This window comes from Zeus faber, assembly GCF_960531495.2.
Source record: "Zeus faber genome assembly, chromosome: 6".
NCBI classification, from domain to species: domain Eukaryota; kingdom Metazoa; phylum Chordata; class Actinopteri; order Zeiformes; family Zeidae; genus Zeus; species Zeus faber.
Genome location: NC_137201.1, coordinates 18850210 through 18870891, shown reverse-complemented (window position 1 = coordinate 18870891; position 20682 = coordinate 18850210). Strand labels below are relative to the sequence as shown.

At 42.7% G+C, this 20682-nt stretch overlaps 1 protein-coding gene across 1 annotated transcript in view; it reads left to right on the top strand.

Annotated features, from left to right (window-relative positions):
• LOC307231961 (voltage-dependent calcium channel subunit alpha-2/delta-1) overlaps window positions 1–12967 on the top strand; it is a gene marked incomplete at both ends in the record, with an annotated part of 79438 nt that extends 66471 nt beyond the window's left edge. Inside the window, 17 exons of the mRNA XM_080002838.1 lie at window positions 1741–1801; window positions 1919–2016; window positions 3007–3088; window positions 3625–3687; window positions 4161–4264; window positions 5237–5323; window positions 5414–5481; window positions 5567–5605; window positions 6240–6311; window positions 7128–7280; window positions 7435–7487; window positions 8272–8327; window positions 8452–8581; window positions 9359–9471; window positions 10623–10705; window positions 11040–11122; window positions 12940–12967. Coding sequence (XP_079858964.1) covers window positions 1741–1801; window positions 1919–2016; window positions 3007–3088; window positions 3625–3687; window positions 4161–4264; window positions 5237–5323; window positions 5414–5481; window positions 5567–5605; window positions 6240–6311; window positions 7128–7280; window positions 7435–7487; window positions 8272–8327; window positions 8452–8581; window positions 9359–9471; window positions 10623–10705; window positions 11040–11122; window positions 12940–12967 — 1373 coding nt within the window. The remainder of the gene's footprint in view (window positions 1–1740; window positions 1802–1918; window positions 2017–3006; window positions 3089–3624; window positions 3688–4160; window positions 4265–5236; window positions 5324–5413; window positions 5482–5566; window positions 5606–6239; window positions 6312–7127; window positions 7281–7434; window positions 7488–8271; window positions 8328–8451; window positions 8582–9358; window positions 9472–10622; window positions 10706–11039; window positions 11123–12939) is intronic.
• Window positions 12968–20682: the final 7715 nt, after the last annotated feature.

Sequence of the window (20682 nt, the reverse complement as noted above, 5' to 3'; positions counted from 1 at the left end):
ATGTTTTGATCGTAGTTTCACTGTTATCTCACTAACTACAGCATAGAGAGGTATGGAAGTTTGGGACTAAACCATATCTAACAATAAATAGCTTCTCATATCGGGGTCCCAGAAACAAAATGTTTGGGTCCGTTTCATAATGCGAATCAAATTGAGGGTGCTTGATGTGAAGAGCGGTTGAGAATCACTGGTCTAGAACGGTGGCTTTTTTTCGTCTCTAAGATTTCCATCGAAAATATTTTTTCCAGCTGAGTACCCTCTTCAATGGCATTGGGACAAAAAAAAGAAAATTAACATTAAATAATGTACTGTACAGTATGTGCATGTGTGTTTTCTTAATATTTTAATTAGTAATATTATTTTTATATTTTTTTAATTTTGGGAGGATCCCCTGCTGTACCTCTCCAGTACCCCTGGGGGTATGAGCACCCCCATTTAAGAAGAAGAATGGAAGAATGGAAGAATGACCTACAGAATACAGAGGGTTAAATTGGACAGATTGGTGTAGAAATCTGTAAAGTTGCTCAGTCTCCAGAGAGACAACGCCAATAAATCCTCCTGTAATATTTCATATGAAGGACATTGCGCAAGATATCGACGACCCCTCTGGTACTATGGCATTAGCGACTGCAGACTGCACAACACCACGCCTTACATTTTAATAGTGACCTCCTTTTTATTTTTATTTTTTTTTAACCTGTGCTGTCAGCATGCTGGGCATACAGCACAGAGTATTTGTATGCTATTGCATTCAGGACAGAATTAATCTGCAAGTGGAGTTGAACTTCTCAACCTGCAATGCAACTCTTTCTTAATTCTTTAATCATCAAGAACTGCTGCAATAACTCTGTCCTGTGGACGACCTGTAGGAAAACAAGAGCACAGTTTCTGGTCATGGAGAGCCACCACCAACCCCCCTCTTGGAGAACTATTTTATCATGTTTGGGTCTATAAACAACTGATCACTACTCCAAGAGGGGGAGAATCACCACGGTGAGACAAATAAACATAGAAACAAACAACATTTTCACAAAAATATGAACATTGGATGACAACAAAAAAAATAAAAAATAAATAAATAGTGACCTCCAAGGTCTCATCATTAAAGAGAACAGAGAGAAAAGAGAGAGAGAATGATGCACGACGCATTTATGAGATGAGACAAACGAGACAAAACCTTTTGAATGAAAGGAAGTTGGGTGTTGTGTGTGAGTTATTTTCCTCTTTTTGACGTGATTTAAACAGCACTTACGGATCGTTTTCCCGCGGGATGCCATGCTTGCTTTGTTTGCCTTTTCAGTCTCCTTAACTTCAATTTATCTTGTCTTTTTCCCATCTTTATCTCCCACCATCTCCGGCAGGACGGGGAGGCAAGTACTTCCTTTTAAAAACCTTTTTTCACCTCTTTTTATTTTGTCTCCATCCACACTCTACTTTTCTACCCACCAACTAATTTCCCCCGACATGAGATCGTCTGATTGCGTGTGTGGGTTTTTTTCCTTCTTGTGCATCCGTATGTGTGTGTGTTTGTGCGTCTGTGTGTGGGAGAGAGAGGATACGTTTGTGTGGGGTTTTTTTAAAGGAGGCTTTTTTGTTGCAGTTGTTTGAATGCTCAGCCCTTTGGCTTTGGTCCCTAGTTTCATTTGTCGTGAGACGCGATCGCTAAGGCCATAATTTAAAGATGTGTGTTGTTAAATATGTATCAGTCAGTGTGCAAACGTCTTATTGTTTTGTCATTAGCCGTGCAGACCATGCAGCTGGACAGTTTTGAGGAGTTTGGACACACTTTTATTGCTCCCAGGTGAGTGAGCACCGACAGACAGTTTCGGTGTCATGTGGAAATGCTGTAAAACTTGGTAGAAATTAATCGACCTCCAGTTTGTGGTGTGTACAATGTGCGATGATTTTTATAACACAGAGAGTACTGCAAGGAGCTGAAGTTGTCCGACAACAACACCCAGTTCCTCCTCGACTTCAATCAATACATTGACAGCAGCGCCCCAACTCCAAAAGCATGTGAGTCATCTTCCTAATTCTTATGTCACGTCAGCTTTGCCCACGCGCTGTGTTGTTATGAGGTATTGTTATACCGTCAGCACTGTGCCAGGGTAAATATCAACTCTCAATCAATACGTGTCGTCATTTTGCCTGCTTAGCGTTTCGGTTCTTCGACGAGAGTGTGTTAAGCTGTGCATATTCCGCCTCCCCGCGCCGTTATCCCGATCGCCCCGTGAAGATCGAGGCCTGGTTTGGTCATTCGATTAGTCAGGGCCGAGCTGGGGGTGACCTCAGCGGCGCGATCGGCCCGAGTTTCCTAGAAGCCTGCGATGTTGTCATGCCCGGCAGTGACTCACGGTGTTTGATTTGTCATCTTCTAATGGATCTCGCCTCCTGCCGCGCCTGAGCGCCATCAAACTAATGTATTTACCGTGGGCTATCCTTGACGCGCGCCGCCCAAGGACGCGCTGCCTGGACTGTCATTTAATCGCACATCTTACGCAATAATGTTCTCATTCTTGTGTTCTATCTGAATTGTGATGAAGTGAAAAGCCGTGCACAAGGACTTTTTACTTGTTTGATTTGAGTTTGAGGGTTATTTGAAGGAAGGCGTATTTTTTAGGTGATTGCAAAAAAAAAGTAGTTTGAAACTTCTATTCTCCCAATACCTGATCAATATAAAGGATTCTAACTCCCAATGATGAAGAAATAAAGTTTAGATCGGCTTCTCTTAAGGTCTTAGGAAAATGTAATAATACATAAAATTTAAATAAATACAAAATACAATATGAATAAGAATTATTAATAAAAATATAAATCTTGAGAGAAAATCCAGAAAACGTCATTGACTTGAGCAGCCATCTCCCCAAAATCCATTTTTTTTCCTTTTTTTGGCAGTGAGAATGTTAGTCATTGTTATGACTACCACTGGTAGACACTATTTTGTCAGTGAAGGTGATACTGTGTGAATTTCTTTCTCTTTTTTTGGGGTGGCTTTTTTGACTCTAGGTAATGTGTCCTTGGTGAGCAGACTGATCCTTGACGCCGGGCTCACGGCAGAACTCGTCCAACTCTGGAAGGAGCAAACGCTGTAAGTTCCGCAGCTTACAGCGGCCACACTTGTCAGAGCATGATTTATTTAGATTTTTTGATAAAAATCTGTTTGTACCATTAGAGTGATTATTTTTCTATTCGCTGCATATAAATCCAAAAAACCCGTAACCGTGTAGGCCGCTATAGTTGGTGCTTATTTCATGCTCCATTTATTCGGTAATTGAACCAAAGTCGTGTTTTACTGTCGGAGATTCAGCCGTGCGTAACCAATGAAATCTGATGAAAGAAAAGTGAAATATGTGCATCGCGCCCAACTACCACCACGCTTTACCATGCCATGCTTTTAAGAAGAAAGAAAAGTAATTAGATCAGTGTGTTTCCTCTGCACTAACTTAACTGAAGTCAATTATAGCCATGTGCCGTGTGCACAACACGTACCTACAACTACATTTTAGTCGGTTCATGAAAAACCCAAAATTGAAATGACCAAATAATACTCTTCTCCATATCTGTCTCAAACACCCACGTGCATTAATGCCCAGGATGTCTAATTTTGGTTTCCTACTTTCTCAGGGACGGGATAATAGCTCGGTTTGTAGCTACAGATGGTGGGATCACCAGAGTCTATCCGAAAAGGTTTGCTTCCGCTGCACTCCTCAACCTCACTTTGAGTTTGTGTGATTGGTTTTCGGTATTATGTTGTGAACGGGGGCTGCGTGAGGAGGAAAACTTGAAACACTGGAATTTCAAAACCTGGTCCAAATCCAGATATCCAGCAGTAGAGTGAAGCTCATTTTCCTCAATTTCCTCCCGGTATTATATTTTATTCCTACACTTTCCTCAGTAGTTCTAATCGGTTATAGTATCGGATTCCAATTGAAGATAAATGTATATGCCTCCATTCCTATAAAACATGAAATATAACGTCCGTGTTTTCCTTGGAGCCGGTCCATGTCATATATCCACCGGTCCGGGCGCGACTCTCACTCTTCTGAGCGAAGCTTTGGCTGCGTGGAAGACTCTAAATTGTCCAGATTGATCGCTCGGACCGCGTCTTCGCTTTTGTTTTATGCTCCGTAATTGTCGATATATCGTGTCACGTGTCCCAGCGCCGGGGAAGAGTGGGCCGAGAATCCCGAAACGTACGAGTCCAGCTTCTACAAGAGGACCCTGGACAATGAAATTTACATTTTCACCGCTCCATATTTCAACAGTAAGCCCTCCGTGTTGTGTTGTGTTGTGTTGTGTGCGGCTGGGATTACATGTGCGTGAGTGTCTTCAGTCTGGCCTGGCAACAAGCCTATCGTCTTTCACTCCCTCTCTCCATCTCCCTCTCTCTCTCTCTCTCTCTCTCTCTCTCTCTCTGGACATCATTCAATTTTATTGGGGATGATCAAACTCTGAGAGCGTCTTTGATAGCACGCCCAACCCCCCCAGCCCCTCCTCCATCTTCCAGCTCCTCCACCCTCCCTGTCGTCCGGGCTAATGCGTCTAGCAGCCGCAGTGGAACTCTGCTGTAGTTGCACTTGACGGCATTAACACATGTGCTGGCTGCGCGGGCCTCACTCGCTCACATCAGCGCATCAAGTGCACGTGGATCAAGGCTGATGCCATTTCCACCAATTGTTTTTTTATTATTTAAGAAATTGTTTTTGAAATGTGTTGTTTTTTTTCTCCCTTGTGTCATCTTTTTTTTTTTTAATATATTTCAATATATCTTTCATTTTTTTCTTATCTATCTATCTATCTATCTATCTAGCTGTCTGTCTGTCTGTCTGTCTGTCTGTCTGTCTGTCTGCCTGTCTGTCTGTCTGTCTGTCTGTCTGTCTGTCTGTCTGTCTGTCTGTCTGTCCGTCCGTCTGTCTGACATTGCAATATTGATTTACAATGTACCATAAGCAGTCATCATTACTAAGACACTTTTTCATTGCTTTGACTCATTACTTTTGAAAATGATTAAACAGAAAAGCTGTTTGGTATTAAAAAAAAACTACCAATGGTAAAAAAAACAACAAAAGAAAAACAGAAAATGAATTTACTCATCTATTTTTGAAGATCTCCGATTTGTGATAATGTATAAAATATGTAGATTCAAGGTAACTAATGCTATTAAATTTGTACAAACATGTAACCTTCAAAATGTATTATTTCAGTAACACGATCCATTTCTCCAATCTCGACCCAGAGAGCAGAGAGTCGGGCTACGAGACGGGTATTCTGGTGAGCAAAGCCGTGGACCTGGACATCAGTCAAGTTAAGCTCAAACCAGCAGGTGGGTCGTGTTGGACTTCACTTCACCTTCAACAGACTTAATAACAGGTCTCTGAGCTTTGTTGTTGTGCTTTTCTCTCCTCTGCTGCAGTGGTGGGAGTTAAACTCAACGTCACCTCGTGGATGAACGGTTTCATCAATTCCACCTTAAAACTCAATGTGAGTCGCGTTTGAAAAAGTTGCACCGCTTTGTTGTGATTCCCATTGTCCATATTTAATATTTGTTCCCTTGTTTTTTCTGCAGTGCAAGGATGAAATTTGCGGCTGCATGAAAAACGACAAGGTACTCCGACACACAAGTCTTGCATGTTCTCACTTGATTCGCCCTTTTTGACGGAGTACATCCATGTGTCGGGAAAACATTAACGTTCCTTTAACAAATTTAAAGTGGCAACCAGACCACACAAGATGGCTGACAAGATGGTCTAAGTCCGGTCGCCCGGGGCAACTGGACAGCCGTTATCTGCATTAGACAGGAGGCGCGGAGAGTAAACAAGCCTGTGATAGCCTTGTGACAGCGCAACTGACTCATGTTTGGCTGCTGCTCTGTGTCTGCTGACACGCCTTCCCATCCCCAAAAACACGCTGGAAACAAAACCGTACGTTAGAGAACAGCGTTTCTACAGGGAGAGTCTCGCCGCTGTCGTGGGGCTTTTTACACCGACACGACGAAAAGGGCCGTACTTCCCCGCGAGTTAGCCCGAACTTCCCCGTGCCAGCTCTGACAAAAGGATGGTGTGACACCAGTAAACCAGGTCCACTCCATGAGTGAGGAAATCTCTCTCTTTTTGAAGAGGCAGCTGTGAGGGCTTCGAGGGTGTGATGTCGACTGATAATCGCGCGGGCAGCAGCGTCACGTCCCCGCCCTCTCGGCCTTTTCTCCCCTTTCTCTCTCTCTCTCCGTTCTCCCTCCGCAGCACGTGGACTGTGTGATCCTGGACGACGGAGGTTTCCTCCTCATGTCCAACCAGGACGAGTACATCACGCTGGTGAGTCCACGCCGACCGCTCTCATCCCCAGAGGAGCTCAAAGTGCATCATGAGCATGATGACATGTGTCACACGTGTGGAATTCTGGTTCCATATGACTACTGTATACTGTTAACATCACATTACATTTGCCTACCTATTCTAATTTTAGTTTTTACATTTTATCTTTTAGCTTACTTGCTCTTATCGTCATGGCCGTTATTCCCTCTATGTTGAGAATGGCGTGATGAGCGAGCGTTCCCATTTGACGCTCCCCGTTCTGTCGAGCTCCGCAACAAAATGAACTTGGAGCTCGAACTTGAAACGTCGCGTTACGTCACATTTTCACAGGCCTTTTGTCTTTTGAGGCTTTGATTGTGGATGAAAGCTCTTTCCCTCTATCCCTCATGGAGGACGGATGAAGGGCCGGTCTCCTCATTAATATCAGCAAAGACGTGTCGTAGAGTCATTTTTCCACATCTCTGCTACAGTGAAACACGAGCCCCTGGACGTGTCTCAAAGAAAGAGATGGTCATGGCTTTCCTGTCATCTCCATCTTCATGTTGGACATCACGTTTGATTTATTATTTATTGTATATATATCTATCTATGTATATATAGATAGATATATATATATAAAATTTCTCAAGAGACTCTGTGTCTCCTGTCATGACATCTTTCCACTCAGTTTTACATTTCACCCATTTTACTGTCCTGATCAAATCTCTCGTAAAAATGGGTTAGAAAATAGTTCTGGACAATAATAGTCACTATCGCCCCGCTCTTTCTCTCAGCGTGTTGTTGGTGGTATTTATTAGGGGTTTTCTTCGCACTCAGATAGGTCAGTTTTTCGGCGAGGTGGACCCGGTCCTGATGATCAACCTGGTGAACACCTCTCTCTACTCCTTCAACAAGACCTATGACTACCAGTCGGTCTGCGACCCGGAGAAGGACAGCAAGGCTGCGGCGGGGCCGCGCTCGGTCTACGTGGTGAGCTGTTTCGCTCACAATCCCCGCACCGGGACACCCGCACGCTCGGCGTTTTTAACTTCTACATAACTGGATATATATGAAATGAACTGTTTTGTGTCGGTATCTCTCTCTCTCTCTCTCTCTCTCTCTCTCTCTCTCTCTCTCTCTCCAGCCTACGATAGCTGACTTGCTGAGTATCGGTTGGTGGGCCTCCACTGCTGCCTGGTGAGTATTGTGTGTGTGTGTGTGTGTGTGTGTGTGTGTGTGTGTGTGTGTGTGTGTCAAGGCTTGTGTGCAAGCCGTGGTCTTGTGCGTTGTTGGCAAAGGGTTTCTCCAGGTGGGTGAGTGGAGGACAGCATCTTTTTATAAACCATTACAGCATCATGTCCTGTTTCGACACCTGCGCGGTGACCTTCCATCAAAAGAAAAAATACAATTCCTTTGTCCAACCCCAACGACTGCAGCCTCCAGACCAGCTGCTCCCAAACTTATTTTCCTTGGAGTCCTTCCTCCTGACCTGACAGAATCATGAAACAGATTTTTTTTAAATTTTTGTTGTTGGATTGTCCTGTTGCATTTAGAAGATGTGTTATAGCATATCATGTTTTTTAGTGAGCACTGAACAGCAGTGCATTGGGGAAAATGCAACAAACAAACATGTATTATTATTAGTAGTAGTAGTAGTAGTATTAGTAGTAGTAGTAGTAGTAGTAGTAGTAGTAGTATTGTTAGTTTGTACAGCATTAGGAAACTACTGACAACCTCAAAACAGGTGAGGCCTCAAGTTGGGAACTACTGCTCTAGTCAGACGCCGCGCTGCTTTCCAAGCATTTTTTTTGGTTCCTAAGAGCTAATGAGATTAAACTCGGCAGTATACAACGGACGATCGTGACATTTTTTGTTCCGACATGACTTTCTGTCAATAAAGTTCCGTTTGATCAGGAGTATTCTGGCGCCTGGAGTGGCGTGGGATCGTCCACTGACTCATCTCCTCCTTTGCTTTGCTCAGGTCAATACTGCAGCAGCTCTTTTACAGTCTCATCTTCCCCAACCTTCTAGAGGCCGGTGAGCAACACAACTATCATTTAACATCTAAATAATGTATGCCTTGCTGTTGTGTTGTGTCCTTCTATGGTGTCCTTGCACGTCGGACTGTATAAGCGTGAAGCTGCGCGTCTTTTCCCTCCAGTGGAAGCGGCAGAAGAGGACATACCGGACGCCATGTTCAAGGAGAGCTGCATCACAGAGCAGACTCAGTACTTCTTTGACAATGAAGAAAGATCCTACGCAGGTGTACTGGACTGTGGGAACTGCTCCAGGTGTGTGTGTGTGTGTGTGTGTGTGCGTGTGTGTGTGCGTGTGTGTGCGTGTGTGTGTGTGTGTGTGTGTGTGTGTGTGTCCAAACATCCCTCAGAATGTCTAAATGCCTGTTCACACAAATGTTGATGAAGGACTGGAGACTCCCCGTACTCTGTTTCCACTTTCATTTTTGGCTTTGGAGAAAAGAAAAAAATATATATCCAAAGATACAGTACACCTCCATCCCTCCGTCCGTCCTTGGCGGCACTTCAAACTCAGCCTCATCATTTACGTGTATGCCCCCGCTGCGTGTTTTGCTTTGCTCCGTCCGACTCCTGCGCTAATTCAAACTGTCTGAGGGGTCAAATGCACTAATGCAGATAGAATTACTGAGTGTTATAGGCCCCACGTGCCCGCCGCTTTATTCCCCGAATGTTAACGACTATAGACACAGAAACTTTAATGGATGCCGTAAAAAGTCCATTCCAGAGAGGAGGAGAGAGAGAAGAGAAGAGAGAGACCGAGGAGAGGAGAAAGAGAGGGAGAGAGAGAGACATTCTAAGTGTGTATGTATAGATATGTTTATAGATATGCATATCAATATGTAAATCTATGCTGAGCATTTGTGCTGGATTTAAAGTGAAAATAAAAAGAAGAAATATATGTATGTAAAAAAAAGATATATGGATTATATTTATATACTGTATATATATTTACGGTATATATAGATTTTTTTTATAACTATATATATATTTTTATATATACTTATTTTCCATGTTCTTTTTTGTGTACTTCAGGATGTACCGTGCTGAGAAGCTTCCCAACACCAACCTTGTGTTCCTGATCACCGACGCCAAGGCCATGTGTTTGTCATGTGATCCCAGACCTCTGCGACAGGCTGAGCAGCCCTGTATCCTACCCACCCTCCCAAAGCTCGTAAAAACAAAACAAAAAAAATAAAAAATTCGACAGACTTTCACTTTCATTCTCCGGCTCTCCATCATCTATATGAAGGTGGGCTCTTAATTTAAACTCTGACCACAAGGACGCGGACCCCCGAAAAGTGTAAGGGCAGCACTTGCCCCCCTCCCGCCCCTGAACGATCGCAGGTGAATCATAAAGCAGACGTGGGGGCTCGGCTTTCTCCTGGATTCTGTTTCTTTGTTAAAACTTTATCCGGGCTGCACGCTGCCATCGAGTTAACTCAAGGTTAAGTACAGGGGTTTGTATGAAAGCGTGCGTGTGCGTGTGTGTGTGTGTGTGTGTGTGTGTGTGTGTGTGCGTGTGTGTGTGTGTGTGTGTGCGTGCGTGCGTGCGTGCGTGCGTGCGTGTGTGTGTGTGTGCAATCTGTTTGACAGATGTGTGTTTGGGCTGACTCTTCCTGATGCTCTAACAATAAAAGTGTCATCATCAGAGGTCGCCGTGCGGTCAACAGTGGCTTCCAGTTCATTATCCCCCTAATGAGCACACACACACACACACACACACACACACACACACACACTTCTTAATCAAAGCAGACAAGTGGCATGAAAAACAAAAAAAGCCAGCCTCCTAATAGTGTTTACCATAGTACATTTGTGAGGTTTTGGAGGAAAGGTGGGGGGAAACACGAATTGGAATTAATCGGGTGTTATTTTTCACGGCCGTAAAGATCCATTTTTAACAGCTCCTCAAATTGCTGAGGCTGCAACTCCCTGTCTCATCTCCGTCTCCCATGGACGCGCGACAAAAGTCAAGCTCAGCCCAGGTAAAAATGTCTTCATTCCACGCGCACGACTCCAAACGACGGCATCCCCACTACGAATTCACTTTCATTCTAACCTCTGGCCCCCGCTCCGGCTGCCATGTTTTATTAAGGTGCAGCTCCGTCTTGTAGGTCCGGGCTCACCCGCCCCGAGCCTGGATGCCGCATCCAGCGCCCTTTTGGCTGGAACGCCTAGTCAGCGAGAAGTTATGATTCATTTAACTATCGCCACGGAAAATACTGCTGGATTTGCACCGGCCCCGATGTGAGATGTTTTTTTTTTTTCATTTATTTCCTGAGTGCTATGTTTTCAGCTGAGGGCCCAGATCCATGCGAGCTGGCTCAGAACCCCCGCTACAGGAAAGGACCAGACGTGTGCTTCGACAACGACGACAACGTGAGTGGAAATTGCGGGTTTGGCGGTTACGCTCGTGACCCTCCATCGTATTGCGGCTTTATCCCCACAAACATTATTCAAATCCTTCATACAGTAGCAACGGCGCTCGCCCTCCCCTCCCCCGATTAATGTCATTCATCTTTGTCCGTCCCCTATTGCTTTGGTTTTCTTCTGCATTTCTTTCGTCATTTCTCACCTCTCATCGTGTTTTTGTTGTTGTATTATTATTATTATTATTTTTTTTTTGTGCCTTCCTCTCTCCTGTCTGTCGTTTCTCGTTCCACTTTCACGGTTTTGCGTCCGAACGGCTGCGTCTCGTGTCCGTCGCGGGCAGGACGAGCCTCTGTGTCCGATCAGCAGCCGCTCTGCTTTGAGTTTCTCGCCTCCTCTCTTGCTGCTGATGCTGCTGAGCTCAGGGTTAGTGCGTCCACACAAACCTCACAGTAACTTGGAAATACAAATATATATATATATATATATATATATAGTTATAAAAAAAAATATATATATATAGTTATAAAAAAAATATATATATCTAAATATATAATATGTAATAATACGTCTCCTTTTCCGCCTTTGGGCCAGTGTGGCGTGCATAGCGATACGTCCTTACCGCCGCTGGTACAGGATTATATTTCAATCATTTTGTCCATGCTACTTGGTGCAGACAGACCGGGTCTACCTTTGAAAATGTGTATTAGAATAATGGTAATATTAAGGAATTGTTTGAGTGTTGGGTGTCATTTCACTGTAAAAAACATCATTGGATTGGAGTCGTTGATTTAACTTAAAAAAAGTCACCTTCTTTTTATATTGTGTCTACCTGAAAAGTACACTGTGGTTTCTCAATTTTAACTTGAGAAAACCTAAAAAAAAAACCATTTAATAATAGAAGCTTTTTTTTTTTTTTTGGACCAATGAGTCATTTTTTTTACAGTGTGTTGCTCATTATAAGCAGTTTGGTATTGCAGTAAATCCTGACATTTAAAGCTCATTTTCAAGTCAAATTTCTCATTACTTACAGTTTATTGGCTCATGTTGCTAGAACAGCAAAACAAACTTAGAATCTGATATTTAGATTTTTCTGGTGTCTCGCATGAAACATTAAATTCTATTTGGATTGACTGAAGAGACATACTCATTCTGCGGTGTATGTTAAATATACTGTAGATGTCATAAACCACTGCACTGTTTTGAAAAAAACAAAACAAAGAAAAAGGAAAAACTTGAGAGGGCACTACATCTTAATATTTGGTGTACACTATCTCCAATATCAGTGTGAAACTCAAGACGTGCCTCACACAACAAACATAATACAAACCACGTCCATTTGTTGTGTGTGTCCAGGGTAAGGAGAAAAAAAAGAAAAGGAAAAAAAAAAAGAAAAGACAAAACATGGGAAGTGAACGTGTCCCTCCGTACCCTCACTTGGGGTGAACAGAGGAAGCCGCTCGTCTATTTCCTTTTCGAGGCTCTGCATTACAAGGCTGCCATCCCTCTGCCCTGCGCCAGGATCAGGGGGCATGCACGGAAATCCTCCACACTGGCATCAAACGGAGAGAGCTCATATGCGCGCACGCACGCACGCAGGTGGAAACACGCTCACGCACACCTGCGTTGGCTAAACCGTCAGAAAATGGATTTTATGTAGTGGAAACACTTCACTGAAAACATCCGTCCGTCCTCTGAAACCGCTCATCCATCAGGGTCCCGCTGCTGTCACTCAACGTATGGAGTTTGATACTAAAACCAGTACAAAAATACTACAGCTTTTACAACCAAGTTATAGTAAAAAAATGTGTTATTATTATGATTATGATTATGATTATGATTATTATTATTATTATTTAATAATAATAATATTTTTGTTTTATTTTTTGTATATAATGTGCCATAGAATGTTTTTTTCGCTTTATTTAAAGGTTATTTTCTGTCTTTTCTTAAATGTCTGAAATAAAAAATTATCAATAAATCAGTCTATCAAATATTATTATTATTATTATTATTATTATCATTATTATTATTATTATTATGAACTGTATAATGGTAGTAATAATAATGAGTTAATATTTATATATATAATCATAATATATGTTATGTGTTAATATTATGTGTTATAGTTATTATGTGTTAATATAGTAATACATATTAGAATGAATATTACCTATGATAATGTTAGATTCATATTTTAGTACATTTTAATTCGTACATTTTTTCTCCGATTCCACCTCCAGGAGGATGATTCTGACTGTGGGGGAGTGACCTGTCTGAGATCCTCCCTGTGGCCCATGATGGGGCTCCAACTGCTGCTACTGTGGCTCGTCACGGCCTCACAACACTCATGACCCTGTACTCACACACACACACACGCACACACACGCATGCACACACACACACACACGTACACACAGAACAAAAAAAACCCACCAAGCATTCCCGTTGCAACATCTTTTCGAAGATGGATGCAGAAAAGGTCCATTGGGACATCGTGTTATTTTGTTTTATTCGGTTCATTTTATTTATTTTTTTTTTTTTTATTACAATTACAACAATATCACCAAGTCATCCATGGCCCACTGGAAAGTGTGAATCCACTGCCAGCCTCTCCGTGGAGCTTGTTTCCCATCCCGCATTCTCCAATGCCAAAGGCTGCTCATCCCGAAAAAAAGAAAAAAACAATTAAAACCATGTTTTACGCTGCACACGTTTCCATCACACATCATGTTGTACTCTCCTATGGTGCAAAAGTAAGAGCAAACCAAACCCTTTAATTATGCCTCACCTGGTTTATGTATTTTCCCTTGGTCGATGGGGACTTGGAAAGGACTCCCGCTATGCCAACTGGATATTATTCAACGACTATACGTCCACTGACAGCAATGATTTGTGTAGTTGATTTGTGTGATATTGTTTGTTGCTGATATTTGTTGCATATAAATCATTATACTGTAAGTATACCACAAGAACATGTTGCGCTACAGACAAATGTAAAAAAAAAACTAAAAAAAAAACTTTAAAAAAAAACGTTTTTAAATTTGTTGTTCTCTTAATTGTCTTTTTTTTTTTTTTTTTGGAGTGACAAAGAAAACTCTGGCTGGCATCAACTGATCAGCGACATGTTGTTGAGCGCTGTCCAGAGCTGATGGCAAAAATAAAAGAGAAAAACACCAGAAACACCAAAGCTCCGCGCAGGGCCGAGGACTGAAGGACGATATATACTGCAGTGCGTGTACGCACACAGTGCAGTATATTCAAAACATGCTGGAGAATTTGGAATATAAACAACAGTATTATGTGTTCTCCTGTTGCACTGGATGAGACCGAGCGATAGATCAGAGTAAATCCAGAGATGATCTACAGGGATCAGTTGCATTATTACCCACGTGCGAGTCCTTGGTCGGCTGTGGCTCGTCCTCGATTCGATGCATCAACTTCCCAGTGCCTACGTAGCTCTCTAACTTTTGCAGTCAGTATTATTTTGGAAGCGGTGCGTTGCTAGATCAAAGCTGAATTATTCTATGCTAAGGTTTTTGGTGGAGCACACAGCACAAGTAGCGTAGCCCGGTTTTTAGCGATGCCGTTACCGATTGGGTTGGAATCCAGCACAGACGACAGAAACACCTGACCAGTGATTGTGTGTGTGTGTGTGTGTGTGTGTGCGCGCGTGCGCGTGTGTGCGTGTGTCCCGGCATCGGCATCACAGCGAGTCCTATTGCGGTTCCCTCTCTGGATCACCAGACTCAGGAGACGCAACGACTTGCGAGTGAGATCAGCACGTCGGGAAAAAAAAAAACCCCACGACTGTTCCTTTTGTTGTTGTTTTTTTGTTGTTGTTGTTAATTTTTTTTTCCAACCTCCTCTCCGTTGCCCCCTCGACTCCCCCGACTTACGCTTGTTTCTTGTTTGTGTTGCTCTTGAAGTGCTGTGAAGCAAACACTGAAGGATGATCAGTGTCCAAACGCTGCAATGTGATTGGATGAGCTTGTTCCGTGTCCAAACACTGCCTACCCCCACCCCCGCCCCCACCCAAAACCCCCCCCCTGGAGGAAACCATAACATCGAACTCACGACTTTGAACTTTCCATAGCCTTAACTTTACCCAAGTAGGTCTCTCACGTCGTCTCCTGTCAGATCGCAGATCTGGCTTTCTCTCCAGCTCGTCTTGGTGGTGGTGTCTGGGCAGAAATGATGTGTCACTGGAAACTGAATTTGAATCATTTATATTTAAATTTCAATCGCTCAACTAGAATAATGCCATTGAAAAAAACGAATTTGAAACACGCAATTTGAATTCGTGTTGTTTAACTTGCGTTTGAAAGACTGAATCTCGACGGCGTCATTTGACTTTGAAATGATTCGTTCGGAACTGAATTCCGATGAACTTGAACCCGAATGTGATATCTTTGAAATTGAATTAATTTGCTCTCGAAAAACTGTTTGATCCTCGCTGAAGAAATTCCTTCAGTTCCTCGCGATTCAAATTCAGTTCTTGCAATTCCGTCCTGGGTTCGCCGGGTCGTTGAGGGAACCGCGCAGCTGGCGCACCAGGCTCCTTCTTTACCGCGCGGCAGCGACCACGGAGCTCAGCGGTGACCGTGGTAGCACGGCTCCATCCACTCCACGGACCCTTTCAGAAAATCCTTATATTAAGAGTTTTGATCCAAGTCGAAGATGAATCGTGAGCGTAAAGCATTTGATTCGGAGCAAAAAATATATATATATATTGGAAAACTGAAGGAAAAAAAAAAAAACAAGAAGACTGTACAACATAGAGTCTATACTTGATTATACATTATTTTAAGAGTGAGGAAACTACTCATCCCACAAACCATTGTGAACGATTCATGTCCGACGACCTCCAACCGAGCGATAGTTTAGCGAGCTCCTTTTGAATTTAACCCTTGTCATTATGATCATTTTTATATTGTTACTAATAGTGTTGGTTGCTCTGTGGTAAACAACGTGAAGGATGGTAGAGTTCTGTGGCAGCAGTACCTCACAGGCCAACAGCGACGTAAAACGTCGTACTGTACTGTACTGTAGTACTGTACTTCCCCATGACATCGCCACAGCTGTCAACCCTCTAGTTTGTCCCGAGATTCTCCTGTATTTTACCCTTCTTTCCCGCTGTCCTCCCCGATTTTTTTTTCTCCGCCCCATAAATATCCCGTATTTTGAACCTTTCTAAAAGATAAAAATAAAAAAAAATGTCGGCAGTGCCGCGATCTCCACTCCGCTGACCCTTTCTCCAAACAATACCAATGATTTCAGTGTGTTTTTATCGTAGATGTACATTTTTTTCGGGAATTTTTTATTGTCATTGAATGAAACAAAGCAAAACCGAAAAAAAAAAACCACTCTGCGTAACAGGGACGGTTTCTCAGTCACTCTCAGTGACCGGCTCCCTCGGTCACTCCCTACATATCCATGGACCGACAGGAGTGAAGGAAATGGTAATTACATTACATTACATTACATTTAGCAGACGCTTTTATCCAAAGCGACTTACAATTGTTCAAACACCGACGGACGCAGCCATCAGGAGCAATTAGGGGTTAAGTGTCTTGCTCAAGGACACTACAGCATGCTAGCAGGAGGAGCCTGGGATCGAACCAGTAACGTTTAGATTACTGGACAACCAGCTCTACCTCCTGAGCTACCATCCCCAGCAGCTACCAGTATGTAAAACATACTGTAGCTGCTGGTTGTGAATCTGCGCTCGAATGCGCCTCCTCGGCGACCCGGATGTGTGTCGCCGCAAACTGAAATTGAATTGCAAAAACTGAATTAGAATTGTGAGAACGGAGTGAATTTTCCAGTGGTGGATCAAATACAGTTTCTGAGCAAGTGAATTCAATTTCATAATATAACGTTCAGGTTCAATTTTAGTGGAGCTGCCAGCCCCAAACGTATGCATTCAATGTCAAATGATGCTGTTCAGATTTTAGTTTTTTAAATTCAAATTCAAATATAAAAGATTTAACTTCCGTTTCACACATGTTTCTGCCCATAGTGGTGACCCCGGGGACCTCGAGTGTTCAGGTTATGCCTGCCTATCAGAGTGTTGACATGTCTTTTAATCCTGGGGATATCTGATTGTGCTTTAATACATTAAGAATTACTCTTTTGTGGAACCTAACTAGCCTGAATCAATTTTTGTATACATTTGTACACTAATAATATTTACTGTATAAAAAAACAGAGAAAAGGAAAAATAATAGGAAAGGAAATAATGTTTATAATATGGTGTCTGATTATTGTGCAAAATCGAATATATTCACAATAAAAGTGTTGTATTGTTATGAGCTGAGGTGCCCTCTTCATTATGCCGTGTCCTGTCTACTTTGGAAGCTTCAGGAGCAGGGTCACGGGTCACAGCGAACATGTTATTATATCCTTCCTTCAGGAGAAATAGCAATAGGAGAAATAGAGCACTGCTGGAATTGGCCCTGGAACTTCTCTAAGCTGGAATAGCCACAGGTCTGTTTAATTTCCCTTTTCTCAGAGGATGCAGCTGTTGCTTTAGCATTATAAAATGGTATATATATATACATATATATATATACGTACAGTGCGTATATATGTATGTATATGTAAATGGCGCTATAATTAAAAGTCAAAATAATTACGTTTAAAAAGGCCATAACTCCTACATCGTAAGTCCAATTTTCAAGAAAACCTGCTCTGTATATCCAGACAAATGACCTCTACCAAATGCCAACCAGAGCACTAAGCTCCACCCAACTAGATTTTCCGCCAACATTTTTTGAAAACCATTTTTGGCCAAGGCTTTGTTAGCTTTTGACCAATTGACACCACATTTTGGTACAAGACAAATTTTGGACCTACCCTAAAATACTTCCATTAATATAAGCAATATGGCCGCTATTTAACCATAATACCTGACAATGGGTGTGGTGTAACAAAAATTTGGATAACTGACTGTCAGTTCAATGCTCACAAAAGTGAATGGTGATATTAAGTAGAGGTATTGGAACCTATGTGCCAAAGTATGTAAAAATGTAACTTAAGGGGGTGCTACAAATGCCAAAAACGTGTATCTCCTTATGTGATAAGTGGTATTTGACAAAACTTGCTGTACATGCTTTAGAGACAATCATTCGTCGAAATAAGCAATTTTGTTGTTATCGGTACTTCCAGGGCTGTATTTAGGCTTATTTACGTGTAACCAACCACCTACTAGCTTCTAACTGAAGTTGGATTGAAGCAATCATCATGAGACTTAGGAAACATCAGACCATTAATTGGAACATTCACGCCAACTTTTATGTCAATCCCTCCAACGGATACCGAATGGCAGGGCTTTGTATAACGCTGCTGTGGACACTTAGTGTCGCTTAGACACTAGCCTCCTCTAATGTCGGTATTGTAGAGATCACTCTGATCTTCTGGTGGACTTTAGGACTAAACTTGCTGAAGGTCCCTGTGCACATTGCACCATAAAGTCTTAATTGCCTTCATGGGCTTGAAGTCCATAAATAATTACTTGCGGCTGTATTTGTTTAAAAAAAAAAAAAAATCGGAAATTGTTGCATTTCCTGTGGGAATTCCCATTGGGAAATTGCAGACAGTACATACCGTAACGAAATGAGTGGGAGTAACCTTTTAATCATCTTACTGCATAAGAAGTATCTCTTCAAATGTAGAAATGTTTACATTTAATGAAGTGTGTAATAAACACGTACGTACTGTATATTCCGTGTCATATACTGTACTATGACAATATGCCCTCATGAACATCACACAATTGCTGAAACTTCAACAGAACAAGGAAGTTATTCCCTGAGTTTTCTGCCGACATTCTAACAAATGTTTTCACCTTGAAACAACAACACAAACAGAGAAAGAACGGCGACGCAGGGCGGAAGGAAAAGCTCCCGCCAGACCAAAGGCTTTGCCGCGTGCGCGGCGACGCAGCGCGGCAGACGGCCGGCGAGGTTCTGCCGGGGGTCTCTGGTGTCACCCGGAGGTTTTGAACATTCTGCCGCTCTCGCTCTCGTGCCGGTGCGGCCACGTAGGAAAGCCAGATGGCAGCGCCCGGGTTCTGGAGGCGCTGCGGGTCCCCTGTATTTATGGGTGCTTTTTATTGAGCAGATCTCTTGTTTATCTGATGGCTTATCTTCTAGGCTCAATTTGACCTGGGCCTTTAAGTGGAAAAGTGGAAGGGTCTTTGTTGTTCTTGGGGGTCGTTAAGAGCGGGAGGTCCCGGTGGATGTGCGTTCTGTGCGGGTGGAGCTGGAGGGGCGGCGGTAACAGGATAGTCCTGTAAGTGAGAACGGGGTCGTAGCCTTTAACATGCCAGGCTTAAGGACTTACAGACCCAGCCGGAGGGAAGGACACTCAAATACATGCTTCAAATAGACAAGTATTTCATTCTTAAGTGCCCTTCCAGAAAATAACCGTGGTAATATTTCATGTTAAATGTACATTTTCTTTAACATTTATTTTACTTTTTAAGCTAAATCTGGATCTAGCTTTCTTGATCAAAGGAAAATATCTCATTAACTCTCTCCGTCCCGAAGGGAAAATCACATTGACCTTTCTCTGTTTTAGACAATAAGTCTATTGATGTAGAGATAACTTTATTAATCTCTCGGGGGAAATTTACCCGGTAATGAAAAAGGAATAGTCATTAATCATTATGTGTTCGCATTATGTCCACTGCCTCTAGAGCTAAGCCAGCATGAAGATAAACACATTCCCACACACGTACAGTTTCGGCCCTTTCCTCTGTAATTAACAACTATCAAATTGAACGGGAATTAATCAAATCACCCAAATCGCCACAGAACAAAACAAACGTCTTCATGACGAACACAACGACTCCATTGAAATCGAATGTGCCTCCAGGACTCGTCCAGACCTGCTCTGACCACCAGTGTTCCCTCGTCTCCCAAACAGGGGGTCATTAGTCAGCCCACTGAAGTTCACCAAAATTGTTTTGATAGTGACTGTAGTCATTCATCCTTTGACGTCGATCGTTGCAGAAAAACGCTTTTTGGGGTGCGTAAATATGTTTTAATGACCGCTTGATTACATCGCCAGTGCTAAATTTAGCCCCAAACCGCCCTGACCAGGCCTTTGGGTCCATCACCCAAGGCCAATAAACCCGTGCCTGTGTAAACTTCCCTAATTCAGATCCTCCTCCGCTGTCATTACTTTTTCCAGTTACTGTAAAGAGGACTGTTTTTGTTGTAAAGCAACGTCACACAAGTCATACGCCGAACCTGACCCCAAAGCAGAGTGGAGCAAGACCACCAGGGTCCACGGGGGTTTCAGCGACAAATTTAAAGTGCAAATCCGAGCCGATATTTTGTTTAAAAACCCCAAATCCATCCGTCCTATATTTTAAACTTTGTTTAACTGGAACTTCATAAGAAAGAGCAATTCACTGTTTTTGCGTCGTGCATGTTCCTCCCCTACTCACTATTTCCACTGTTGGTGGCGGGGTCCGCCTTTCCCGGCGAGGATGCAAAGATTGGCCGTGCAGAAGAAGAGAAACCACAGCTACAGTAGCCGTGCTCAGTAACGAAAAGAAAGCGACCGTCTTAGAGCACAGAGCGTCGCGGAGGGTACGATGTACGATTATTGCATCAAAGTCAACGGATTGCAAATTGCAAAAATGTGTTATTACTTATATACACCTATATTTTGTATTCGGTTTTCTGAACTTCAAATATTAAATGTATTCATTTCAAGTCAAGAACACCTAAGAAATACAAATGTGAGCAGCATTTTAAAGTGGATCCAATTACTCAGTTTTTCAGCCTCCCAATTAACATTTTTTATTTTTAACACCTTCGCAAAGAAGCCAGGATAAAAGGCGGCGAACGAGAGGGCGCCCCACATTAAAAACAAACTCCGGCTCCACGCACAGCGGCGGCGCAGATCATCAGGAAACGCCGCAGGCTCCTCCAACGCAGAAAACAAGACCACACGTCTGAATGTTCTCACTT